This window comes from Oncorhynchus mykiss, chromosome 19 (genome assembly GCF_057628025.1).
Source record: "Oncorhynchus mykiss isolate SJ-2025 chromosome 19, ASM5762802v1, whole genome shotgun sequence".
Lineage (NCBI taxonomy): Eukaryota > Metazoa > Chordata > Actinopteri > Salmoniformes > Salmonidae > Oncorhynchus > Oncorhynchus mykiss.
The window spans coordinates 26,147,594-26,169,301 of NC_143040.1; the positions used below are offsets into that span (position 1 = coordinate 26,147,594).

The 21,708-nt window shown below is 44.1% G+C and overlaps 1 protein-coding gene across 1 annotated transcript; it reads right to left on the bottom strand.

Moving 5' to 3' along the window:
• Nucleotides 1-8,255: 8,255 nt before the first annotated feature.
• On the bottom strand, nt 8,256-20,151 carry LOC110497451 (pleiotropic regulator 1). Its single transcript, XM_021573557.3, has 15 exons — nt 19,954-20,151; nt 19,493-19,599; nt 15,323-15,453; nt 15,148-15,201; nt 14,724-14,817; nt 14,357-14,450; nt 14,095-14,196; nt 13,744-13,836; nt 13,127-13,276; nt 12,854-12,955; nt 12,646-12,748; nt 12,256-12,364; nt 11,939-12,078; nt 10,117-10,310; nt 8,256-9,881 (listed from the first exon to the last, which is right to left on the bottom strand). The coding sequence occupies exons 1-15, from the start codon at nt 19,960-19,962 to the stop codon at nt 9,822-9,824; spliced, it is 1,542 nt and encodes a 513-aa protein (XP_021429232.1). The 5' UTR covers nt 19,963-20,151; the 3' UTR covers nt 8,256-9,821.
• Nucleotides 20,152-21,708: the final 1,557 nt, after the last annotated feature.

Consider the following 21,708-nt stretch of genomic DNA (forward strand, 5'->3'; position numbering starts at 1 on the left):
TTTAGAGAATTGTCTTTTTGTGAAGGCTGAGAAGTGCTCTTTTCATGCCTCCTCCGTCACATTTCTCGGTTCTGTTATTTCCGCTGAAGGCATTAAGATGGATCCCGCTAAGGTCCAAGCTGTCATTGATTGGCCCGTCCCTAGGTCACGCGTCGAGCTGCAGCGCTTTCTCGGCTTCGCGAACTTCTATCGTCGTTTCATCCGTAATTTCGGTCAGGTGGCCCTTACTTCTGTCAAGACGTGCTTTAAGTGGTCCGTTTCCGCCCAAGGAGCTTTTGATCTCCTCAAGAATCGTTTTACATCCGCACCTATCCTTGTTACACCTGACGTCACTAGACAGTTCGTTGTCGAGGTTGACGCGTCAGAGGTGGGCGTGGGAGCCATTATTTCTCAGCGCTCCCTCTCTGACGACAAGGTCCACCCTTGCGCGTATTTTTCTCATCGCCTGTCGCAGTCAGAACGTAACTATGATGTGGGAAACCGCGAACTGCTCGCCATCCGCTTAGCCCTAGGCGAATGGCGACAGTGGTTGGAGGGGGCGACCGTTCCTTTTGTCGTTTGGACTGACCATAGGAACCTTGAGTACATCCGTTCTGCCAAACGACTTAATGCGCGTCAGGCGCGCTGGGCGCTGTTTTTCGCTCGTTTCGAGTTCGTGATTTCTTATCGTCCGGGCTCTAAGAACACCAAGCCTGATGCTTTATCTCGTCTCTTCAGTTCTTCAGTAGCCTCCACTGACCCCGAGGGGATTCTCCCTGAGGGGCGTGTTGTCGGGTTGACTGTCTGGGGAATTGAGAGGCAGGTAAAGCAAGCACTCACTCAAACTCCGTCGCCGCGCGCTTGTCCTAGGAACCTTCTTTTCGTTCCCGTTCCTACTCGTCTGGCCGTTCTTCAGTGGGCTCACTCTGCCAAGTTAGCCGGCCACCCTGGCGTTCGGGGTACGCTTGCTTCCATTCGCCAGCGTTTTTGGTGGCCCACCCGGGAGCATGACACGCGTCGCTTCGTGGCTGCTTGTTCGGTCTGCGCGCAGACTAAGTCCGGTAACTCCCCTCCTGCCGGCCGTCTCAGGCCGCTTCCCATTCCCTCTCGACCGTGGTCTCACATCGCCTTAGATTTTGTCACCGGACTGCCTTCGTCAGCGGGGAAGACTGTTATTCTTACGGTTGTCGACAGGTTCTCTAAGGCGGCTCATTTTATTCCCCTTGCTAAGCTTCCTTCTGCTAAAGAGACGGCACAAATCATCATCGAGAATGTTTTCAGAATTCATGGCCTTCCGTCAGACGTCGTTTCGGACAGAGGTCCGCAATTCACGTCTCAATTTTGGAGGGAGTTTTGCCGTTTGATTGGGGCTTCCGTCAGTCTCTCTTCCGGCTTTCACCCCCAGTCTAACGGTCAAGCAGAACGGGCCAATCAGACTATTGGTCGCATCTTACGCAGTCTTTCTTTTCGCAACCCTGCGTCTTGGTCAGAACAGCTCCCCTGGGCAGAATACGCCCACAACTCGCTTCCTTCGTCTGCGACCGGGCTATCTCCTTTTCAGAGTAGCCTCGGGTACCAGCCTCCGCTGTTCTCATCTCAGTTCGCCGAGTCCAGCGTTCCCTCCGCTCAGGCTTTTGTCCAACGTTGCGAGCGCACCTGGAAGAGGGTCAGGTCTGCACTTTGCCGTTATAGGGCGCAGACTGTGAGGGCTGCTAATAAGCGTAGAACTAAGAGTCCTAGATATTGTCGCGGTCAGAGAGTTTGGCTCTCCACTCAGAACCTTCCCCTTAAGACCGCTTCTCGCAAGTTGACCCCGCGGTTCATTGGTCCGTTCCGTATTTCTCAGATCATTAATCCTGTCGCAGTTCGACTTCTTCTTCCGCGATATCTTCGTCGCGTCCACCCGGTCTTCCATGTCTCCTGTATCAAGCCCGTTCTTCGCGCCCCCGCTCGTCTTCCCCCCCCCCCCCCCCATCCTTGTCGAGGGCGCACCCATCTACAGGGTCCGTAGGATTTTGGACATGCGTCCTCGGGGCCGTGGTCATCAGTACCTAGTAGATTGGGAGGGGTACGGTCCTGAGGAGAGGAGTTGGGTTCCCTCTCGGGACGTGCTGGACCGTGCGCTGATCGAGGATTTCCTCCGTTGCCGCCAGGTTTCCTCCTCGAGTGCGCCAGGAGGCGCTCGGTGAGTGGGGGGGTACTGTCATGTTGTGTCTTGTTTCTGTCCTTTCCCTTCACCCTGTCTCCCTCTGCTGGTCGTTATTAGGTTACCTTTTCTCCCCCTCTTTCCCCCAGCTGTTCCTTGTCTCCTCCTAACTACCTCGTCACCCCTTTTCCCACCTGTTCCCTTTTTCCCTCTGATTAGTCCTCTATATCTCTCTCTGTTTTTGTTTCTGTCTTTGTCGGATTCTTGTTTGTGTTGTTCATGCCTGAACCAGACTATCGTCATGTTTGCTGCAACCTTGTCCTGTCCTGTCGGAATCTGCCGGTCCATCTGAGCCTACGTTTGTTTTGTTATTAAAGAAGCTCTGTTTACGTTAAGTCGCTTTTGGGTCCTCATTCACGCACCGTAACACCACACCTTCTCCGCCAGCTGGTCCACGTGAATGGTCTCTCATCTCCCTTCTTCTTAGCAGCCGGCTTGATGTCGGACCACTTGTTTTTTTTACGGCGTCACTGTCCCTTGCCATACCCCCGACGGCAGTAACAGACTCGGCCACTCTCGCACATCCTTTCTTGGTGGTCTCAGCAGTGACCAAGCCGTTATCAAGTCTCCCCAACAGCAACCTTTTCCTGGCTGCTATTTCCTCCACCATCACTTCAATCTCTTTTCTTGGTTATCCATTTTTTGATTTTGATACAGCTAATCTGATGGCTATAATGTAATTTTTTTATTTTTTATTTAATCTTTATTTAACCAGGTAGGCTAGTTGAGAACAAGTTCTCATTTGCAACTGCGAGCTGGCCAAGATAAAGCAAATCCGATCCTCCCTGTCACATGTGCTTGAAATAGGCCTATCACTAATGTCAATGTTACATAAGACATTTACGAAGTTCATAATAAAGATATTTACGAAGTTCCTAAGAAAACTACGATTTGCTAATAATATTTTGAGGAATTTAATTCACGAACTGTCTTATGAACTTCCTACGTTTTTTCGTAAGTAATGTTTTGTGAATCCGACCCCAGAGTCACATCCACTGCAGACTGCTACGTACCTCTTCAGTTGGACTTTAGGCAGCTTCTCCATCTCTTTATTCAGTATCTCCTCCGGCGGAGACACAGCTCTCCCCACAGTCCCCACACACGTCACTGTGAACACTGACCTCAGACCAGTCCTTGGTGAGTGGAGGGGTGCACCCTAGGGATAGGAAGCTCTGGAGAAGCTGGAGACGGTTGTCAATGTGTGAGAGCTGCTTCGGCTCAGTGCCGAAGCCCGAGCCTGTACGGGAGTTGTAGCGCTGAGCCAAGATAGTAGCTACTAAACAATTGGATACCACGAAATTGGGGAGAGAAAAAAAAAAAAATGTTGAGGCTTCACAGTGTTTGTTTACGATTACATTATTTACAAACAATGGAGTAAAAAAGCATACACAGTTGATGTCGGATGTTTACATACACTTAGGTTGGAGTCATTAAAACTCGTTTTTCAACCACTCCACAAATTTCTTGTTAACAAACTATAGTTTTGGCAAGTCGGTTAGGACATCTACTTTGTGCATGACACAAGTAATTTTTCCAACAATTGTTTACAGATGATTTCACTTATAATTATAATTCAATGTATCACATTTCCAGTGGGTCAGAAGTTACCGTAAACTAAGTTGACTGTCCCTTTAAAAGCTTGAAAAATTCCCAAAAATTATGTCATGGCTTTAGAAGCATCTGATAGGCTAATTGACATCATTTGAGTCAATTGGAGGTGTACCTGTGGATGTATTTCAATGCCTACCTTCAAACTCAGGGCCTCAAACTCATGCTAATCTGATGGCTATAATGTAATTTTTTTATTTTTTATTTAATCTTTATTTAACCAGGTAGGCTAGTTGAGAACAAGTTCTCATTTGCAACTGCGAGCTGGCCAAGATAAAGCAAATCCGATCCTCCCTGTCACATGTGCTTGAAATAGGCCTATCACTAATGTCAATGTTACATAAGACATTTACGAAGTTCATAATAAAGATATTTACGAAGTTCCTAAGAAAACTACGATTTGCTAATAATATTTTGAGGAATTTAATTCACGAACTGTCTTATGAACTTCCTACGTTTTTTCGTAAGTAATGTTTTGTGAATCCGACCCCAGAGTCACATCCACTGCAGACTGCTACGTACCTCTTCAGTTGGACTTTAGGCAGCTTCTCCATCTCTTTATTCAGTATCTCCTCCGGCGGAGACACAGCTCTCCCCACAGTCCCCACACACGTCACTGTGAACACTGACCTCAGACCAGTCCTTGGTGAGTGGAGGGGTGCACCCTAGGGATAGGAAGCTCTGGAGAAGCTGGAGACGGTTGTCAATGTGTGAGAGCTGCTTCGGCTCAGTGCCGAAGCCCGAGCCTGTACGGGAGTTGTAGCGCTGAGCCAAGATAGTAGCTACTAAACAATTGGATACCACGAAATTGGGGAGAGAAAAAAAAAAAAATGTTGAGGCTTCACAGTGTTTGTTTACGATTACATTATTTACAAACAATGGAGTAAAAAAGCATACACAGTTGATGTCGGATGTTTACATACACTTAGGTTGGAGTCATTAAAACTCGTTTTTCAACCACTCCACAAATTTCTTGTTAACAAACTATAGTTTTGGCAAGTCGGTTAGGACATCTACTTTGTGCATGACACAAGTAATTTTTCCAACAATTGTTTACAGATGATTTCACTTATAATTATAATTCAATGTATCACATTTCCAGTGGGTCAGAAGTTACCGTAAACTAAGTTGACTGTGCCTTTAAAAGCTTGAAAAATTCCCAAAAATTATGTCATGGCTTTAGAAGCATCTGATAGGCTAATTGACATCATTTGAGTCAATTGGAGGTGTACCTGTGGATGTATTTCAATGCCTACCTTCAAACTCAGGGCCTCTTTGCTTGACATCATGGGAAAATCAAAAGATATCAGCCAAGACCTCAGAAAAAACATTGTAGACATCCACTAGTCGGGTTCATCCTTGGGAGCAATTTCCTAACGCCTGAGGGTACCATATTAATCTCTACAAACAATAGTATGCAAGTATAAACACCATGGGACCAGGCAGCCGTCGTACCGCTCAGGAAGGAGACGTGTTCTGTCTCCTAGAGATGAACGTACTTTGGTGCGAAAAGTACAAATCAATCCCAGAACAACAGCAAAGGACCTTCTGAAGATGCTGGAGGAAACAGGTACAAAAGTATCTATATTCACAGTAAAACGAGTCTGTTTATCGACTACAGCTCAGCATTTAACACCATAGTACCCTCCAAACTCATCATCAAGCTCGAGACCCTGGGTCTCGACCCCGCCCTGTGTAACTGGGTACTGGACTTCCTGACGGGCCGGCCCCAGGTGGTGAGGGTAGGTAACAACATCTCCACCCCGCTGATCCTCAACACTGGGGCCCCACAAGGGTGCGTTCTGAGCCCTCTCCTGTACTCCCTGTTCACCCACGACTGCGTGGCCACGCACGCCTCCAACACAATCATCAAGTTTGCGGACGACACAACAGTGGTAGGCTTGATTACCAACAACGACGAGACGGACTACAGGGAGGAGGTGAGGGCCCTCGGAGTGTGGTGTCAGGAAAATAACCTCACACTCAACGTCAACAAAGCTAAGGAGATGATTGTGGACTTCAGGAAACAGCAGAGGGAACACCCCCCTATCCACATCGATGGAACAGCAGTGGAGAGGGTAATAAGTTAAGTTTCTCGACGTACACATCACAGACAAACTGAATTGGTCCACCCACACAGACAGCATCGTGAAGAAGGCGCAGCAGCGCCTCTTCAACCTCAGGAGGCTGAAGAAATTTGGCTTGTCACCAAAAGCACTCACAAACTTCTACAGATGCACAATCGAGAGCATCCTGTCGGGCTGTATCACCGCCTGGTACGGCAACTGCTCAGCCCACAACCGTAAGGCTCTCCAGAGGGTAGTGAGGTCCGCACAACGCATCACCGGGGGCAAACTACCTGCCCTCCAGGACACCTACACCACCCGATGTCACAGGAAGGACATAAAGATCATCAAGGACAACAACCACCCGAGCCACTGCCTGTTCACCCCGCTATCATCCAGAAGGCGAGGTCAGTACAGGTGCATCAAAGCTGTGACCGAGAGACTGAAAAACAGCTTCTATCTCAAGGCCATCAGACTGTTAAACAGCCACCACTAACATTGAGTGGCTGCTGCCAACACACTGACTCAACTCCAGCCACTTTAATAATGGGAATTGATGTCAAATATATCACTAGCCACTTTAAACAATTCTACTTAATATGTTTACATACCCTACATTATTTATCTCATATGTCTACGTATATACTGTACTCTATATCATCGACTGCATCTTTATGTAATACATGTATCACTAGCCACTTTAAACTATGCCACTTTGTTTACATACTCATCTCATATGTATATACTGTACTCGATACCATCTACTGCATCTTGCCTATGCCGTTCTGTACCATCACTCATTCGCATCTTTATGTACATATTCTTTATCCCTTTACACTTGTGTGAATTAGGTAGTAGTTTTGGAATTGTTAGTTAGATTACTCGTTGGTTATTACTGCATTGTTGGAACTAGAAGCACAAGCATTTCGCTACACTCACATTAACATCTGCTAACCATGTGTATGTGACAAATAAAATTTGATTTGACATAATCTGAAAGGCCACTCAGCAAGGAAGAAGCCACTGCTCCAAAACCACCAATAAAAAAACAGACTACGGTTTGCAACTGCACATCGAGAAAAAGATCGTACTTTTTGGAGAAATGTCCTCTGGTCTGATGAAACAAAAATAGAACTGTTTGGCTACAATAGCCATCATTGTTTGGAGGAAAAAGGGGGAGGCTTGCAATCTGAAGAACACCATCCCAACTGTGAAGCACGGGGGAGGCAGCATCATGTTGTGGGGGTGCTTTGCTGCAGGAGGGACTGGTGCACTTCACAAAATAGATCGCATCAAGAGGCAGGAAAATTATGTGGATATATTGAAGCAACATCAGGCAGGAAGTTAAAGCTTGATCGCAAATAGGTCTTCCAAATGGACAATGACCCCAAGCATACTTCCAAAGTTGTGCAAAATGGCTTAAGGACAACAAAGTCAAGGTATTGGAGTGGCCATCACAAAGCCCTAACCTCAATCCTATAGACATTTTGTTGGCAGAACTGAAAAAGTGTGTGCGAGCAAGGAGGCCTACAAACCTGACTCAGTTACACCAGCTCTGTCACGAGGAATGGGCCAAAATTCACCCCACTTATTTTGGGAAGCTTGTGGAAGGTAACCTGAAACATTTGACCCAAGATAAACAATTTCAAGGCAATGCTACCAAATACTAATTGAGTGTATGTAAACTTCTGACCCACTGGGAATGTGATGAAAGAAATAAAAGCTGAAATAATTAATTCTCTCTACTAATTATTCTGACATTTCACATTCTTAAAATAAAGTGGTGATCCTAACTGACCTAAGACAGGGAATTTTTTTCTAGAATTGAATGTCAGGAATTGTGAAAAACTGAGTTTAAATGTATTTGGCTTAGGTGTATGTAAACTTCCGACTTCAACTGTATATGAAAAATCAACAAAAAAAGACACGCATCAGTGTGAAATGAAGCTCAATTGAATGACCATGGTCTTAACTTTGTTGATTCAGTGAGACCAAAAAAACATAAACTGACAGTAATGTATTGCCTAACTTGATAGCGCCACCAGCCAGCCATACAGTGTATGCCCCATGGTTGGAGGGAGGAATGCATGTTTGAATGACATATGTCCTAACACAATGTAGAATGAGAACAATGTGTAATATGCTTAACGTGGTAGCACCATCAGCTGGCTATACAGTTTATGTATTCTCCATGAGTTTGGCAACGCTACCAAATACTAATTGAGTGTATGTAAACTTCTGACCCACTGGGAATATGAAATAAATAAAAGCTGAAATAAATCACTACTATTATTCTGACATTTCACATTCTTAAAATACAGTGATGATCCTAACTGACCTAAGACAGGGAATTTTTACTCGGATTAAATGTCAGGAATTGCGAAACGGAGTTTAAATGTATTTGGCTAAGGTTTATGTAAACTTCTGACTTCAACTGTATTCTGATCAGGTACGACAGTTGAACTAAACTCACAAGGTATTCATTCATAAGTTATATTCTTCAAGAATGAATGGGTATATATAATTTAAAAGTAACAATTGATGTAGAAACCGCAGATTGCCCCTTTAATGCACATTCACGAGGGGGTTGCCGAGAATTTGACACTAACTTGCCACAGCTGCCTGCATTTCATATTACAGTATATCTACAGTCTCAAAGCAAGTACTGTGTAATGACAGTACAAAACATAACATTGATTATACTGTAAAGTTAATACTACCGTAATCATAATTAATGAAATAATTTACTATAAATACAAGGGATTGGTGCAAGCAGGTTGGCTGCTAGGTAGTGTTTAAAAATTACAGCATATAATTAATATTTGATGTCTTATAACGCTTCTGGAAGCTTCCAAACTGGCAGCGACTACAGGGGAAAGCAAAATGCTCAACCGTTTAAGACTTGCCCCACTCCAACCTGTCCCCTATACATTTTAAATTGATGGGGAACTATAACCACATAGGAGTTAAATTGGTACAGCACTCTCACTCACAGGTGCACTATAGCCTCTTACAAGGCACACCTGAAAATATGTCAATAAGCCAGAAACAAATAAAACATTTGGCACTCCCAACTATACAGCACGGTATTCTGTGGGGTGGAATTACAGTACCATTCAAAATACAGCAATTTTTTCCCCACAATTTACTGTATGCTTCAGTAAAACATTTGAGCAGTTTACAGTTGATAATACCCAAAATTGCCATATGAATTAGTTTCACGTTACAGTGTACCTCTGCTTTGTCAAACAGGTGAGCAGAACTTACACATTATCAGTGAAACCAGGAATACGGCTGAGCTCCACGACTAACCAGGAGACAACGGATAGTGGGAGGAGATCAAGGGAAACAGTTGCAAAGACTACCGGAATGTTGTCACCAATGGTTACATGGGTGAGTCACACTTCACTGAACTTCAAAATGAGAAGAAACATGTTTTTTTTAATGGTTCTGTTGATCATACAGTGATTTATTTCATACACCAGATTGCACAACAAATTACATTTCTCTTGTATATACAGTTGGTGATTCTGTTGGATCAATACAAAAAAATAAAACCTGACCTAGAAGTCTAGAATTTTCCAGACATTTACCGGATTTGATCCGAATGGGGACTGTGTGCACACTAAGGAGAGCCCTTACGGAGCTGAGGAGTGGCTTCTCATGGTGGACGAGAATGACCAGAGGTATGAGAGAGGGGTCATCATCAAGAACAAACATTCTGGAAGGTTAAAGGCTGTCCATAATGGCTGCTTTGTTGGACTAACATCGTACACTGAAGACTGAAAATGGTACTTAGAATAATGAGTACATTGAAAACCAAAAAGATTCAAAAGAAAATAAAAGCCAACTTGTTCAAAGTATGTTTGTGTGAATATTCTTGTTACAAAAATTATGGGGTTCTATTGATGGGAATATTGAGACAACAGAAATTAATGAAAATATTAATTTTTTGGCCAAAACTAGAATCTCTTCCTCTTGAGGATCTCCGGTTTCCAGTTGATTGGGTGGCTTTCCTCGGTCTGAAATAAATAAAAAATAAAATCTCACCCTAGTCAGAAACAAGAACTTATGAAGTACTCAAAGGAATCCTTCAGTTTCATTAGCTTAGCAATGTTTTAGTGACTGTCATTTTTCCTGATTGAATAAACATCCACTATGAGGTAGTAAAAAAAAAAAATCAAAATCCACTATTGAATCACATCTCAAAACAAAAACTCATGTAGATATACAGCACGGGATGAAACTCTCTCTTACCGCGGTGTCGTCCTCTTTGTACACCTTGATGGTCTTGTCAGCCTCGGCCGTGATCAGCCTGCTCTCTGAGTGGTCGAACATGCAGGCGAAGATCCCCGATTCGCTGTCCAGCGAGCCGGGCTGCACGGCGGCGTGGATACGCTGGAAGTTGTAGCCCGTCCGCCAGTCCCACAGGTGAATGGTGCCGTTGTCAGCTAACGGAGACAATAAGAAGCTGTTAGGTTTAGCTGTATCCTGGAATGCATTTCAGTTACCAGGTGTGCCTTGTTAAGAGTTAATTTGTGGAATTTATTTCCTTCTTAATGGGTTTGAGCCAATCAGTCGTGTTGTGACAAGGTTGGGGTGGTATACAGAAAATAGCCATATTTGGTAAAAGACCAAGTCCATATTATGGCAAAAACAGCTCAAATAAGCAAAGAGAAACATCCATCATTACGTTAAGACATGATGGTCAATCAATAGAGAAAATGTCAAGAACTTTGAAAGTTTCTTCAAGTGCAGTAGCAAAAACCATCAAGCGCTATGTTGAAATTGGCTCTCATGAGGACCCCGCCAAAGCAAAGGAAGACCCAGAGTTACCTCTGCTGCAGAGATTAAGTTCATTAGAGTTACCAGCATCAGAAATTGGCAATTAACTGCACCTCAGATTGCACCCCAAATGAATGCTTCGGAGTTCAAGTAACAGACACATCAACATAAACTGTTCCGAGGAGACTGCGTGAGTCAGGCCTTCACAGTCAAATTGCTACAAAGAAACCACTACTAAAGGACACCAAGAAGAAGACTTGCTTGCGTCAAGAAACAAGAGCAATGGACATTAGACCAGTGCAAATTTGTATTTTGGTCTGGAGTCCAATTTTGAGATTTTTGGTTCCAACTGCCGTGTCTTTGTGAGAGGCAGAGTAAGTGAACGGATGATCTCCGTATGTGTGGTTCCGACCGTGAAGCATGGAAGAGGTGGTGTGATGGTGCTTTGCTGGTGACACTGTCTGATTTATTTAGAATTCAAGGCACACTTAACCAGCATGGCTACCACAGCATTCTGATACGCCATCCCATCTGGTTTGTGCTTAGAGGGACTATCATTTGTTTTTCAACAGCAGTGACCCAATACACCTCCAGGCTGTGTAAGGGCTATTTGACCAAGAAGGAGAGTGATGGAGTGCTGCATAAGATGACGTGGCATCTACAATCACCCGACTACATCCCAAACCATCTCAATTGGGTTGAGTTGGACCGCAGAGTGAAGGAAAAGCAGCCAACAAGTACTTAGTATGTGCGGGAACTCCTTCAAGACTGTTGGAAAAACATTCCAGGTGGAGCTGGTTGAGAGAATGCCAAGAGTACGCAAAGCTGTCCTCAAGGGTGGATACTTTGAAGAATCTAGAATATATTTGGATTTGTTTAACACTTTTTGGTTACTACATGATTCCATATGTGTTATTTCATAGTGTGACGTCTTCACTATTATTCTACAATGTAGGAAAAAATTATGGAATGTGTAGGTGTGTCCAAACTTTTGACTGGTACTGGAGATCAAAACATTGGTATAGATATAGGGCTAGGACCTAGACACGGCTGCCTATAGGATGTCCTATTACTTAGTCATTCCAATATCTTCGCTTCCAGCCTCTTCCGCTATCACTTCTTTTTTGTTTGTTGCCCATCTTTAGTAATGCGCCTTCAAAGCAACAATGCCCTTCAATGTACTATGACTAGAAATAATCTGACCCAATCATCATGACAGAGGCTCAAAACTGTCTATTTCAATAGCAACATATATACAAGGCCCAGTTGGAAAAAGCAAAGGGCGTTTTCATACCTCCCGATACCAGCACGCCGTCCGAGTTGACTGCCATTGCGTTGATGATGGCGTTGTGTCCAGAGAGGTTCTGGATGAAGTTGCCGTCGGGGAACGTCCACTGCTTGATGTTGTCGGCAGAGCCAGAGGCTAAGGTATACCTGTAATGTGCAGCCAACCAATGGTTGTGTCAAAATAAAAAATACAAAACGCAGAAATAAAGTGAGCGACCCTATTAGCTATCAATCCTATCATTTACTACAACTAGGTAATAGAAGTTGACCAACTTGGGTGTGACATATGCATCAATACTAGCTACGTATGAGGAATTGACATACTGTCTGGGATGTAAGGCCAGTGCTCTGACAGACTTCTTGTGGTTGGTGAGAGTGGCTCTGGTCTTCCCAGCTATCAGATCCCATAGCCTGATGGTGGAGTCGTGGCTCCCTGGAACAGAAAAGAGCAGGGTTCAGAAGGTCACGCCGTAGCAAAACGTCTTGAAACGAACAAAACGCTGTGTTCTTATTGGACAAGTTCAAGTGGTATCTCCTATTTTCTCCCTACCAGAACATGACCCAGGAGAAAAGGTCAAAATTCAGATGTCTCTTCGCGCCAGCTCATAATAGAACATAACAATATAATAAGCCATTGATGGTACTTTGCAGTGAGTCAACTAGACAATATATGAACACAGCTTGGCAAAGCAGTTGTAACGTATCCGCCCGTACCTGTGATGATCTGAGGTTCGGCGGCCTGGCATCTGACTGTGGCCACTGTGTTGGTGTGTCCGGACAGGGTGTGCACGTTGGCTTTGCTCCTGATATCCCACACCTATAAACGCACAGATTTCATATTGAAGTCCCAATACATTCCAAAATGTTCCACTAAAAATAAAGTTTTTGAAAGTCAAGACAACTAGTCATTAGCAACACTTACCCTAGCCGTGGCATCTCGACTGCATGTGACCAGCACGTCGATGGTTGGGTGCAGGTCCAAGTCGTACACGGCGCTGAGGTGGCCGTGATAGTGCCTGATCACCTAAGAACAGCAATCATAATTGGAAAAACAATATGGCATTGAAACTTGTAGTAGAGCAGAAATTAGTGGGCGTAACTATACTAAATACTTAACTAAATAATAATGGTCCTACAGTCCATTCAAACACAACATATAAAGTAAAGCAGAAATGAAAGGGTACTAGTGCAGCACCTTGTTGTACTCCAGGTCCCAGCACTTGACCTGCTTGTCCTCACCGCAGGAGAACAGGTAGGGACTCCGGGTGCTCACGGCCACGCCGCGCACCGTGCTGATGTGTCCCGTAAGGGAAAGCTTTAGCTTCCCACTGGCCAGGTCCCAGATCTGTCAGGAGAAGAAGAAACAATGGGGATTTGACATCACGATCAAACTTATAGCTGATCCATTACGAGATACATGACTAAATGCCACCATTTGATAGACATTGAATAGATCAAATGGGTGCCCCAATACCCTTGTCACTTATTATTCTCATATCTACGAGTGATGATAGTGGTAAAAACGCAGCCCCTCATCCCTCCTGTCAGTCACACACACTGATTAAACAAAGGACTTAATCTTCCTTTAAAGCTGCAATATGTAACTTTTTGGCGACTCGACCAAATGCACATAGAAAAACGTGTTATAGATTTTTCATTGAAAGCAAGTTGAAGAAGCAGTATATCTATTCTGTGTGTGCCATTTCTATGCTTCCCGTTCCTAAGTTTCATTTTTGCGTCTTTTACTTTTGTACACCCGCTTCAAACAGCCGTTTCGAAGCTATAGATCTCCCGGTCTCTCTCTGTACTCACCTTAATGGTTCTGTCGCCAGCGCCGGTCACAAACCACTGGTTGCCGGGCTCTACGGCAATGGACCTCACCCAGCCAAGATGACCACTGATGACCTGGAAGGGATAAAGCAAACCTGTATCAGCTACCACACAAAACAGGGGGCAAGCCAATTCCCCTGAAGGCATCTGAAACGCATAGGCCCTACATAAAAGATATTCTAAGATTATGGTAGTACGTTTGAAGGACTAGGGACAGTTCCTCACAAAACATCAACCTTTGGTAAGTGTGCCAAGTGCTTTGATAAAGTGTGTGCACTGTAGAGCAAGTAAGTGTATTCAGATGCTCCTGCCGTGACAAAATAATGTCCTTACCCGAAACAACTTCCACGGCGCATGCCACTGGGGCTTGGGCATAGTGGGGGCTTTTCTGGCAATGAGGGAAGAGTTTTTGGTGCCGCCTCCTTCCAAAAGAGACTAGAAAGAAGACAGAAAATGATTATTCGAAGTGGTAGCATTAGATCATACAAGGCTGTTGTCACATTAGTGGAATGTTGGTGCAGAAATACATGCGAAGTGTTAGCAGACACAAAAAGGTGTGTAGGACTAATAATACGTATCGGAGAGCGTTACCCACCATAGCGTGTGAGTGAGGAGCGTGAGACCTCTCTGCCCCCACTGCGAGTTTGTGGATGTCCCCAACACTGGCTGCTGTGCGACTGGCGTCCAGCCTGCAATTACACAAAAAAACTGAATGGATGCTGGATACCTAAAAGTACACTCATACGATAGGCAAACCCGATTGGGGTCTCGTGTTGACTGGATACAATAACCCTTCGCTTATTTCTCTAAGATCAGGGGGTCTGTACAGACGGTTGTAGTGCTATAGAATTACAGAAGAATTGTGTCAAACAGATGAATGTCTGACGTGAACTACAAAATTATGTTTGTTCTAGTGTCTTTTCACTTCAACAAATCTACCGGGCATCATCTGAAGTAAGTACCTGGCTTGTGATGGTGGCAGGGCAAGAGCCATGGCATGAACTCCCCCCTCACTGGGGTTCCTATGTATCTGAGTGTCCGCCGTCAGAGCCACCCCTGAGGATGACAATACACAGCATTATAAAAGTGATGTAACACCCCCGAGGGCACAATATGAATGAATGTGGTTCTACTTGCAACAGTAGCATTGGTATTGAGGTTATACCAGAGGGAGGGGTTCTCCAAGTCTGGTCCTGGAGAGATAATGGGTGTGAAGGTTTTGGTTCGTGGCCAATCATTTAACACACCAGATTCAAATAATTCCTGATCTTCAGCCATGATTTGTTGAATCAGGTGTGTTAGGATAGGGCTGGAACGAAAGCCTGCACCCCAAGAACCTCTCCAGGAAAAGAGTAAGGGATCCCTGGGTAAGACTGTTGTAATTACCAGGTCCTGAGGGGTATGCGTGGGTCCCAGTGATCAAGTACTCTGGATCATCAACTGGAAGACCAGAGAGTTGTAATGAGAAATACTTGGAAATATTGACTTGTAATAGCGCTCATTCGTTGCCTGTGAAATACTGATTTGTCAATGATTGACGTTGACGTGATGGCATTCTTACCGGGTTGGAGATAGTTCTGATTGGCAGGCATGTTGGATCCCAGTGGTCTGTCTTTGCCCTCTTTCAGAACGGGCATGTGTAGAACGGCACTGTAGTCTGCCCTTAGCTTCGCTGCCATCTTCACCTTGTGACTTACGAAGGGAAACCCTAGTTAACTCAATTGAACACATCAGGCTGAAAGTAGGGCTGGGCGATACGGCCTAAAAAATGATGTCTTGATCTTTTCAAATGTATAGGTGATTCACAATATACAGTACCAGTCAAACGTTTGGACACCTACTCATTCAAGGGTTTTTCTTTATTTTGTACTATTTTCTACATTGTAGAATGATAGTGAAGACATTCAAACTATGAAATAACATATGGAAACATGTAGTAACCAAAAAAAGTGTTGAATCAAAATATATTTTATATTTGAGATTCTTCAAAGTAGCCACCTAGCCGCCTTGATGACAGCTTTGCACACTAGGCATTCTCTCAACCAGCTTCATGAAGAATGTTCCCACATATGCTGAGCACTTGTTGGCTGCTTTCCTTCACTCTGCGGGCCAACTCATACCAAACCATTTCAACTGGGTTGAGGCCAGGTCATCTGATGTAGCACTCCAACACTCTGGAGTGTTTGGTTAAATTGCCCTTATACAGCCTGGATGTGTGTTTAGAGTCATTGTCGAAAAACAAAATGATAGTTCCTCTAAGCCCAAACCAGATGGGACGGCGTATCGCTGCAGAATGCTGTGGTAGCCATGCTGGTTAACTGTTCCATGAATTCTAAATAAATCACAGAGTGTCACCAGCAAAGCACCCCCACACCTCCTCCATGCTTGGAACCATACATTGAGAGATCATCCGTTCACTTACACTGCGTCTCACAAAGACATGGCGGTTGGAACCAAAAATCTCTAATTTGGACTCATCAGACCAAAGGACAGATTTCCACCGGTCTAATGTCCATTGCTTGTGTTTCTTGGCCCAAGCAAGCCTCTTCTTATTGGTGTCCTTCAGTAGTGGTTTCTTTGCAGCAATTCGACCTTGAAGGCCTTATTCACCTGATGTGACTGTTACTTGAACTCAGCGAAAAAAATTGGCTGCAATTTCTAAGGCTGGTAAATCTAATGAACTTATCCTCTGCCGCAGAGGTAACTCTGGATCTTCCTTTCCTGTGGCGGTCCTCATGAGAGCCAGTTTCAGCATAACGCTTAATGGTTTTGCGACTGCACTTGAAAAAAACTTTCATTCACATTTCTTGAAATCAAGGCAAAGGGTGGCTACTTTGAAGAATCAAATATAAAATGTATTTTGATTTGTTTAACACTTTTTTGGTAACTACACAGTTCCATATGTGTTATTTCACAGTTTGTTTTCACTATTTTTTTTTATTTCACCTTTATTTAACCAGGTAGGCTAATTGAGAACAAGATCTCATTTACAACTGCGACCTGGCCAAGATAAAGCATAGCAGTGTGAACAGACAACAACACAGAGTTACACATGGAGTAAACAATAAACAAGTCAATAACACAGCTGAAAAAAGAAAAAAAAGAGTCTATATACATTGTGTGCAAAAGGCATGAGGAGGTAGGCGAATAATTACAATTTAGCAGATTAACACTGGAGTGAAATGATCAGATGGTCATGTGCAGGTAGAGATACTGGTGTGCAAAAGAACAGAAAAGTAAATAAATAAAAACAGTATGGGGATGAGGTAGGTAAATTGGGTGGGCTATTTACCGATGGACTATGTACAGCTGCAGCGATCGGTTAGCTGCTCAGATAGCAGATGTTCAAAGTTGGTGAGGGAGATAAAAGTCTCCAACTTCAACCATTTTTGCAATTCATTCCAGTCACAGGCAGCAGAGAACTGGAAGGAAAGGCGGCCAAATGAGGTGTTGGCTCTAGAGATGATCAGTGAGATACACCTGCTGGTGCGCGTGCTACGGGTGGGTGTTGCCATCGTGACCAGTGAACTGAGATAAGGCGGAGCTTTACCTAGCATGGACTTGTAGATGTCCTGGAGCCAGTGGGTCTGGCGACGAATATGTAGCGAGGGCCAGCCGACTAGAGCATACAGGTCGCAGTGGTGGGTGGTATAAGGTGCTTTAGTAACAAAACGGATGGCACTGTGATAAACTGCATCCACTTTGCTGAATAGAGAATTGGAAGCTATTTTGTAGATGACATCGCCGAAGTCGAGGATCGGTAGTATAGTCAGTTTTACTAGGGTAAGTATGGCGGCGTGAGTGAAGGAGGCTTTGTTGCAAAATAGAAAGCTATGATTCTACAATGTAGAAAATAGTAAAAATAAAGAATCCTGGAATGAGTGTCAAATGTTGACTGGTAATGTACCTTCACTAAAAATGACCAACCTCTTGTAGCAGGCATTTTGGAAAATGAAAACCGGTTTCATAAACAATCTCAAGCACACATGCTAGTGACTAGCCATCTATTCTTTGTATTTATGGTCTAGCCAACTTGGATCTATTTGCTAGCCAACAAAGTAGAAAAGTTTAATTGTCATGAACTCACCCTCCTGCACATCTCCAACTGTTTGAACAGCATGCTAGCCTGTCCACATTGTTTAGATGTTGAAATCAAGTGGCCTACCTTATTTCTCACATTTATAAAACAAACCGGACAGCTCGTGTAACAGTCTGGCTAAAATGCTGCTAGCGGTACATGGTCCTGGAATGTTGCGTGTGACAGAAACTGAGCATTCATTTTCCAGAATCAATGTCCATTGACATTCCCATTTTAGTAGGGTCTGTTCTTCACACAACAGTAGACATAGAAAAGGTATAGTTAGAAAGTTCTCCCCTATAACAGTAAGATAATGTCTCAATGTGTTTCAGTGTGCGTGGGGGAAGGGCTTGGTGTGCGTGGGGGAGGGGCTTGGTGCGTGTGTGTAAATGAGGTGCACCGTCTAAGCAGAAGGAGCAAAGGCGACAAGACCAAAAGACAACATGAGAACAAGTGGACATAAACGCTAACAAAAAAAAAAATAGATTGCAATACAAGCATTTGGAATATCATACTAATACATATATTCAACTGAATTAGATATATCGCCCAGCACTACCTTAAACCTTAGTCATTTCAGAGAATGAGCCTCTGTCCTGAACATAACCCGAATAGATTCTGACCCTATGCTTGCTTACAGCTGCACTGGGATCTGACAGGCTTCGTGTTCAGATTAAGACACTGCAGTGCGAGATATGGCCCGGAAAATGTACCTCAATCCAGGGATGAGAAATGCGTTGTACTCTGATTTGTCTCATTATCCCAACTGTTACACAGAGAAGTTTGAACGACTGCTAGTTTCTCCGGAAAACTGCATTTTCCATCCTCATGCTAGGTAGCAGAAGCCACAGTAGCCATTTTGGAAGGGCAGTGTCAGCCAATCAGCTCCTTTGTTGTTCAATGTGATGTGCCATTCCACAACGGCTGCTGTGGCTACTGCTAGCTAGCATGAAGATGAAAACGTCAGTTTACATAAAAATGTGTCATTCAATCATCGATGTAACTGAGTGTAATTCACATACTTACACCCCAAGACACACACACTTGTTTTCACTAATTCTCCTATGCTCGCATAGTGGACTATCCACACACTCACACACAGACTATGTATGCCCACACACACACATAAAATGCACACACATGCATACTGACACCACAGTTCCACACCCCATTCACTGCTGCTACCGTCTATTATCTTTAATTTTGCCTAGTCCTTACCTATATGTCACCATTCGACTCAGTACGGGTACTGTTTATAGCCATGTAATTGTTTTATTTGTTATTCCCAGTTTATTAATTCCTCGAGTTACAAATATATATATATTTAAATAGTACATTGTTTTCTGCAGTTTGGAAAGGGACCTGTAAGTAAGCATTTCACCACACCTGTTTACGAAGCATTTGACAAATAACGGGACACTTCCTTCGGAGTACAACGCATTTCTCATCCCTGGAGGGAAGTAGATTTCCCGAGCCTTATCTCGCGGATCCCGGTGTCTTAATTTAAACAGGAAGCCTGTCCGACCCCAATGCGGCTGTTAGCAAGTGCAGGGTCGTTAACTATTATGTCTATGCTGAACAGACAGACTGGACCCACACACAGTGTCTTTCTCTCACACAACGACGGCATATTGTTATACAAAACATGAGTACCTTGTTTCATCCAAAGAGACTGGTTTTGCATGGTCAGCAACAAACATATCATGAGTCCTCTTGAGGGACCTGAACACGAGCGTGTGCACAGAGTGCTTCTGCACATCCTGAAAAATGAAATACACGGACATATTACTTAAGACAAAAGCTATATTTTCTTTGCTAGCTAACTGTCATCTACTGTAGCTATTCATGACGCGAGCTACTGTAATTAGCCATGTGCCGTTAACGTACATCTCAACTCCACGATACCACATTCGCGGATGTAAGTGCAAATAACGTTACACAGCTGATCTAGCTAATATTAATTTTCCAAATGGAATTATTTCAAGTGTATTTCAAATTGGGCTAAGTATAACTTAACGTTGCTTGCTAGCTATCACGTTAGCTTATGCGCCACTAGCTACAACTGTTGTAATTTCAGTTTTATTGACAAAAAATATGCACGAAAGAGCCCATACCTCAGTCATTTCTGATGTTACTTAGCCAGTTAGCTTGGCAATCTGTAAAAAATGTCGATAAAACAGATGTATAAATTAGCTAGACACCGCTTGCTAAACAAACGTACAAGTGCTGTTCAGATGCACCGGATGCAAACCATCAGTTCACGTGTTCATTTCCGGGTCAAATATTCCCCTTTACGGCTGACGATTATCGCCACCACATGGCCACATCTAGTAACTTTTATGATACAAGTAAACTCAGCAAAAAATAAATGTCCTCTCATTGTCAACTGCGTTTATTTTCAGCAAATTTATTTTTAACTTAACATGTGTAAATATGTGTATGAACATAACAAGATTCAACAACTGAGACATGAACTGAACAAGTTTCACAGACATGTGACTAACAGAAATTGAATAATGTGTCCCTGAACAAAGGGAGGGCCAAAATCAAAAGTAACAGTCAGTATCTGGTGTGGCCACCAGATGCATTAAGTACTGCAGTGCATCTCCTCCTCATGGACAGCACCAGATTTGCCAGTTCTTGCAGTGACATGTTACCGCACTCTTCCTCCGGGCACCTGCAAGTCCCCGGACATTTCTGTGGGGAATGGCCCTAGCCCTCACCCTCCGATCCAACAGATCCCAGACGTGCTCTATTGGATTGAGATCCGGGCTCTTCGCTGGCCATGGCAGAACACTGACATTCCTGTCTTGCAGGAAATCAGCAGGAAGGGTACCACATGAGGGACGAGGATGTCTTCCCTGTAACGCACAGAATTGAGATTGTCTGCAATGGCAACAAGCTCAGTCCGATGATGCTATGACACACCGCCCCAGACCATGACGGACCCTCCACCTCCAAATCGATCCTGCTCCAGAGTACAGGTCTCGGTGTTTCGCTCATTCCTTCAACGATAAACGCGAATCCGACTATCACCCCTGGTGAGACAAAACCGTGACTCATCAGTGAAGAGCACTTTTTGCCAGTCCTGTCTGGTCCAGCGACGGTGGGTTTGTTCCCATAGGCAACGTCGTTGCCGGTGATGTCTGGTGATGAACTTCCGGCGCCGACAGAGATGGCCACCTCGCTTCGCGTTCCTAGGAAACTATGCAGTTTTTTGTTTTTTTACGTGTTATTTCTTACATTAGTACCCCAGGTCATCTTAGGTTTCATTACATACAGTCGAGAAGAACTACTGAATATAAGATCAGCGTCAACTCACCATCAGTACGACCAAGAATATGTTTTTCGCGACACGGATCCTGTGTTCTGCCTTACAAACAGGACAACGGAGTGGATCCCATGCAGCAACCCAAAAAAACGACTCCGAAAAAGAGGGAAACGAGGCGGTCTTCTGGTCAGACTCCGGAGACGGGCACACCGTGCACCACTCCCTAGCATTCTTCTTGCCAATGTCCAGTCTCTTGACAACAAGGTTGATGAAATCCGAGCAAGGGTAGCATTCCAGAGGGACATCAGAGACTGTAACGTTCTTTGCTTCACGGAAACGTGGCTCACTGGAGAGACGCTATCCGAGGCGGTGCAACCAACGGGTTTCTCCACGCATCGCGCAGACAGAAACAAACATCTTTCTGGTAAGAAGAGGGGCGGGGGCGTATGCCTTATGGCTAACGTGACATGGTGTGATGAAAGAAACATACAGGAACTCAAATCCTTCTGTTCACCTGATTTAGAATTCCTCACAATCAAATGTAGCCTGCATTATCTACCAAGAGAATTCTCTTCGATTATAATCACAGCCGTATATA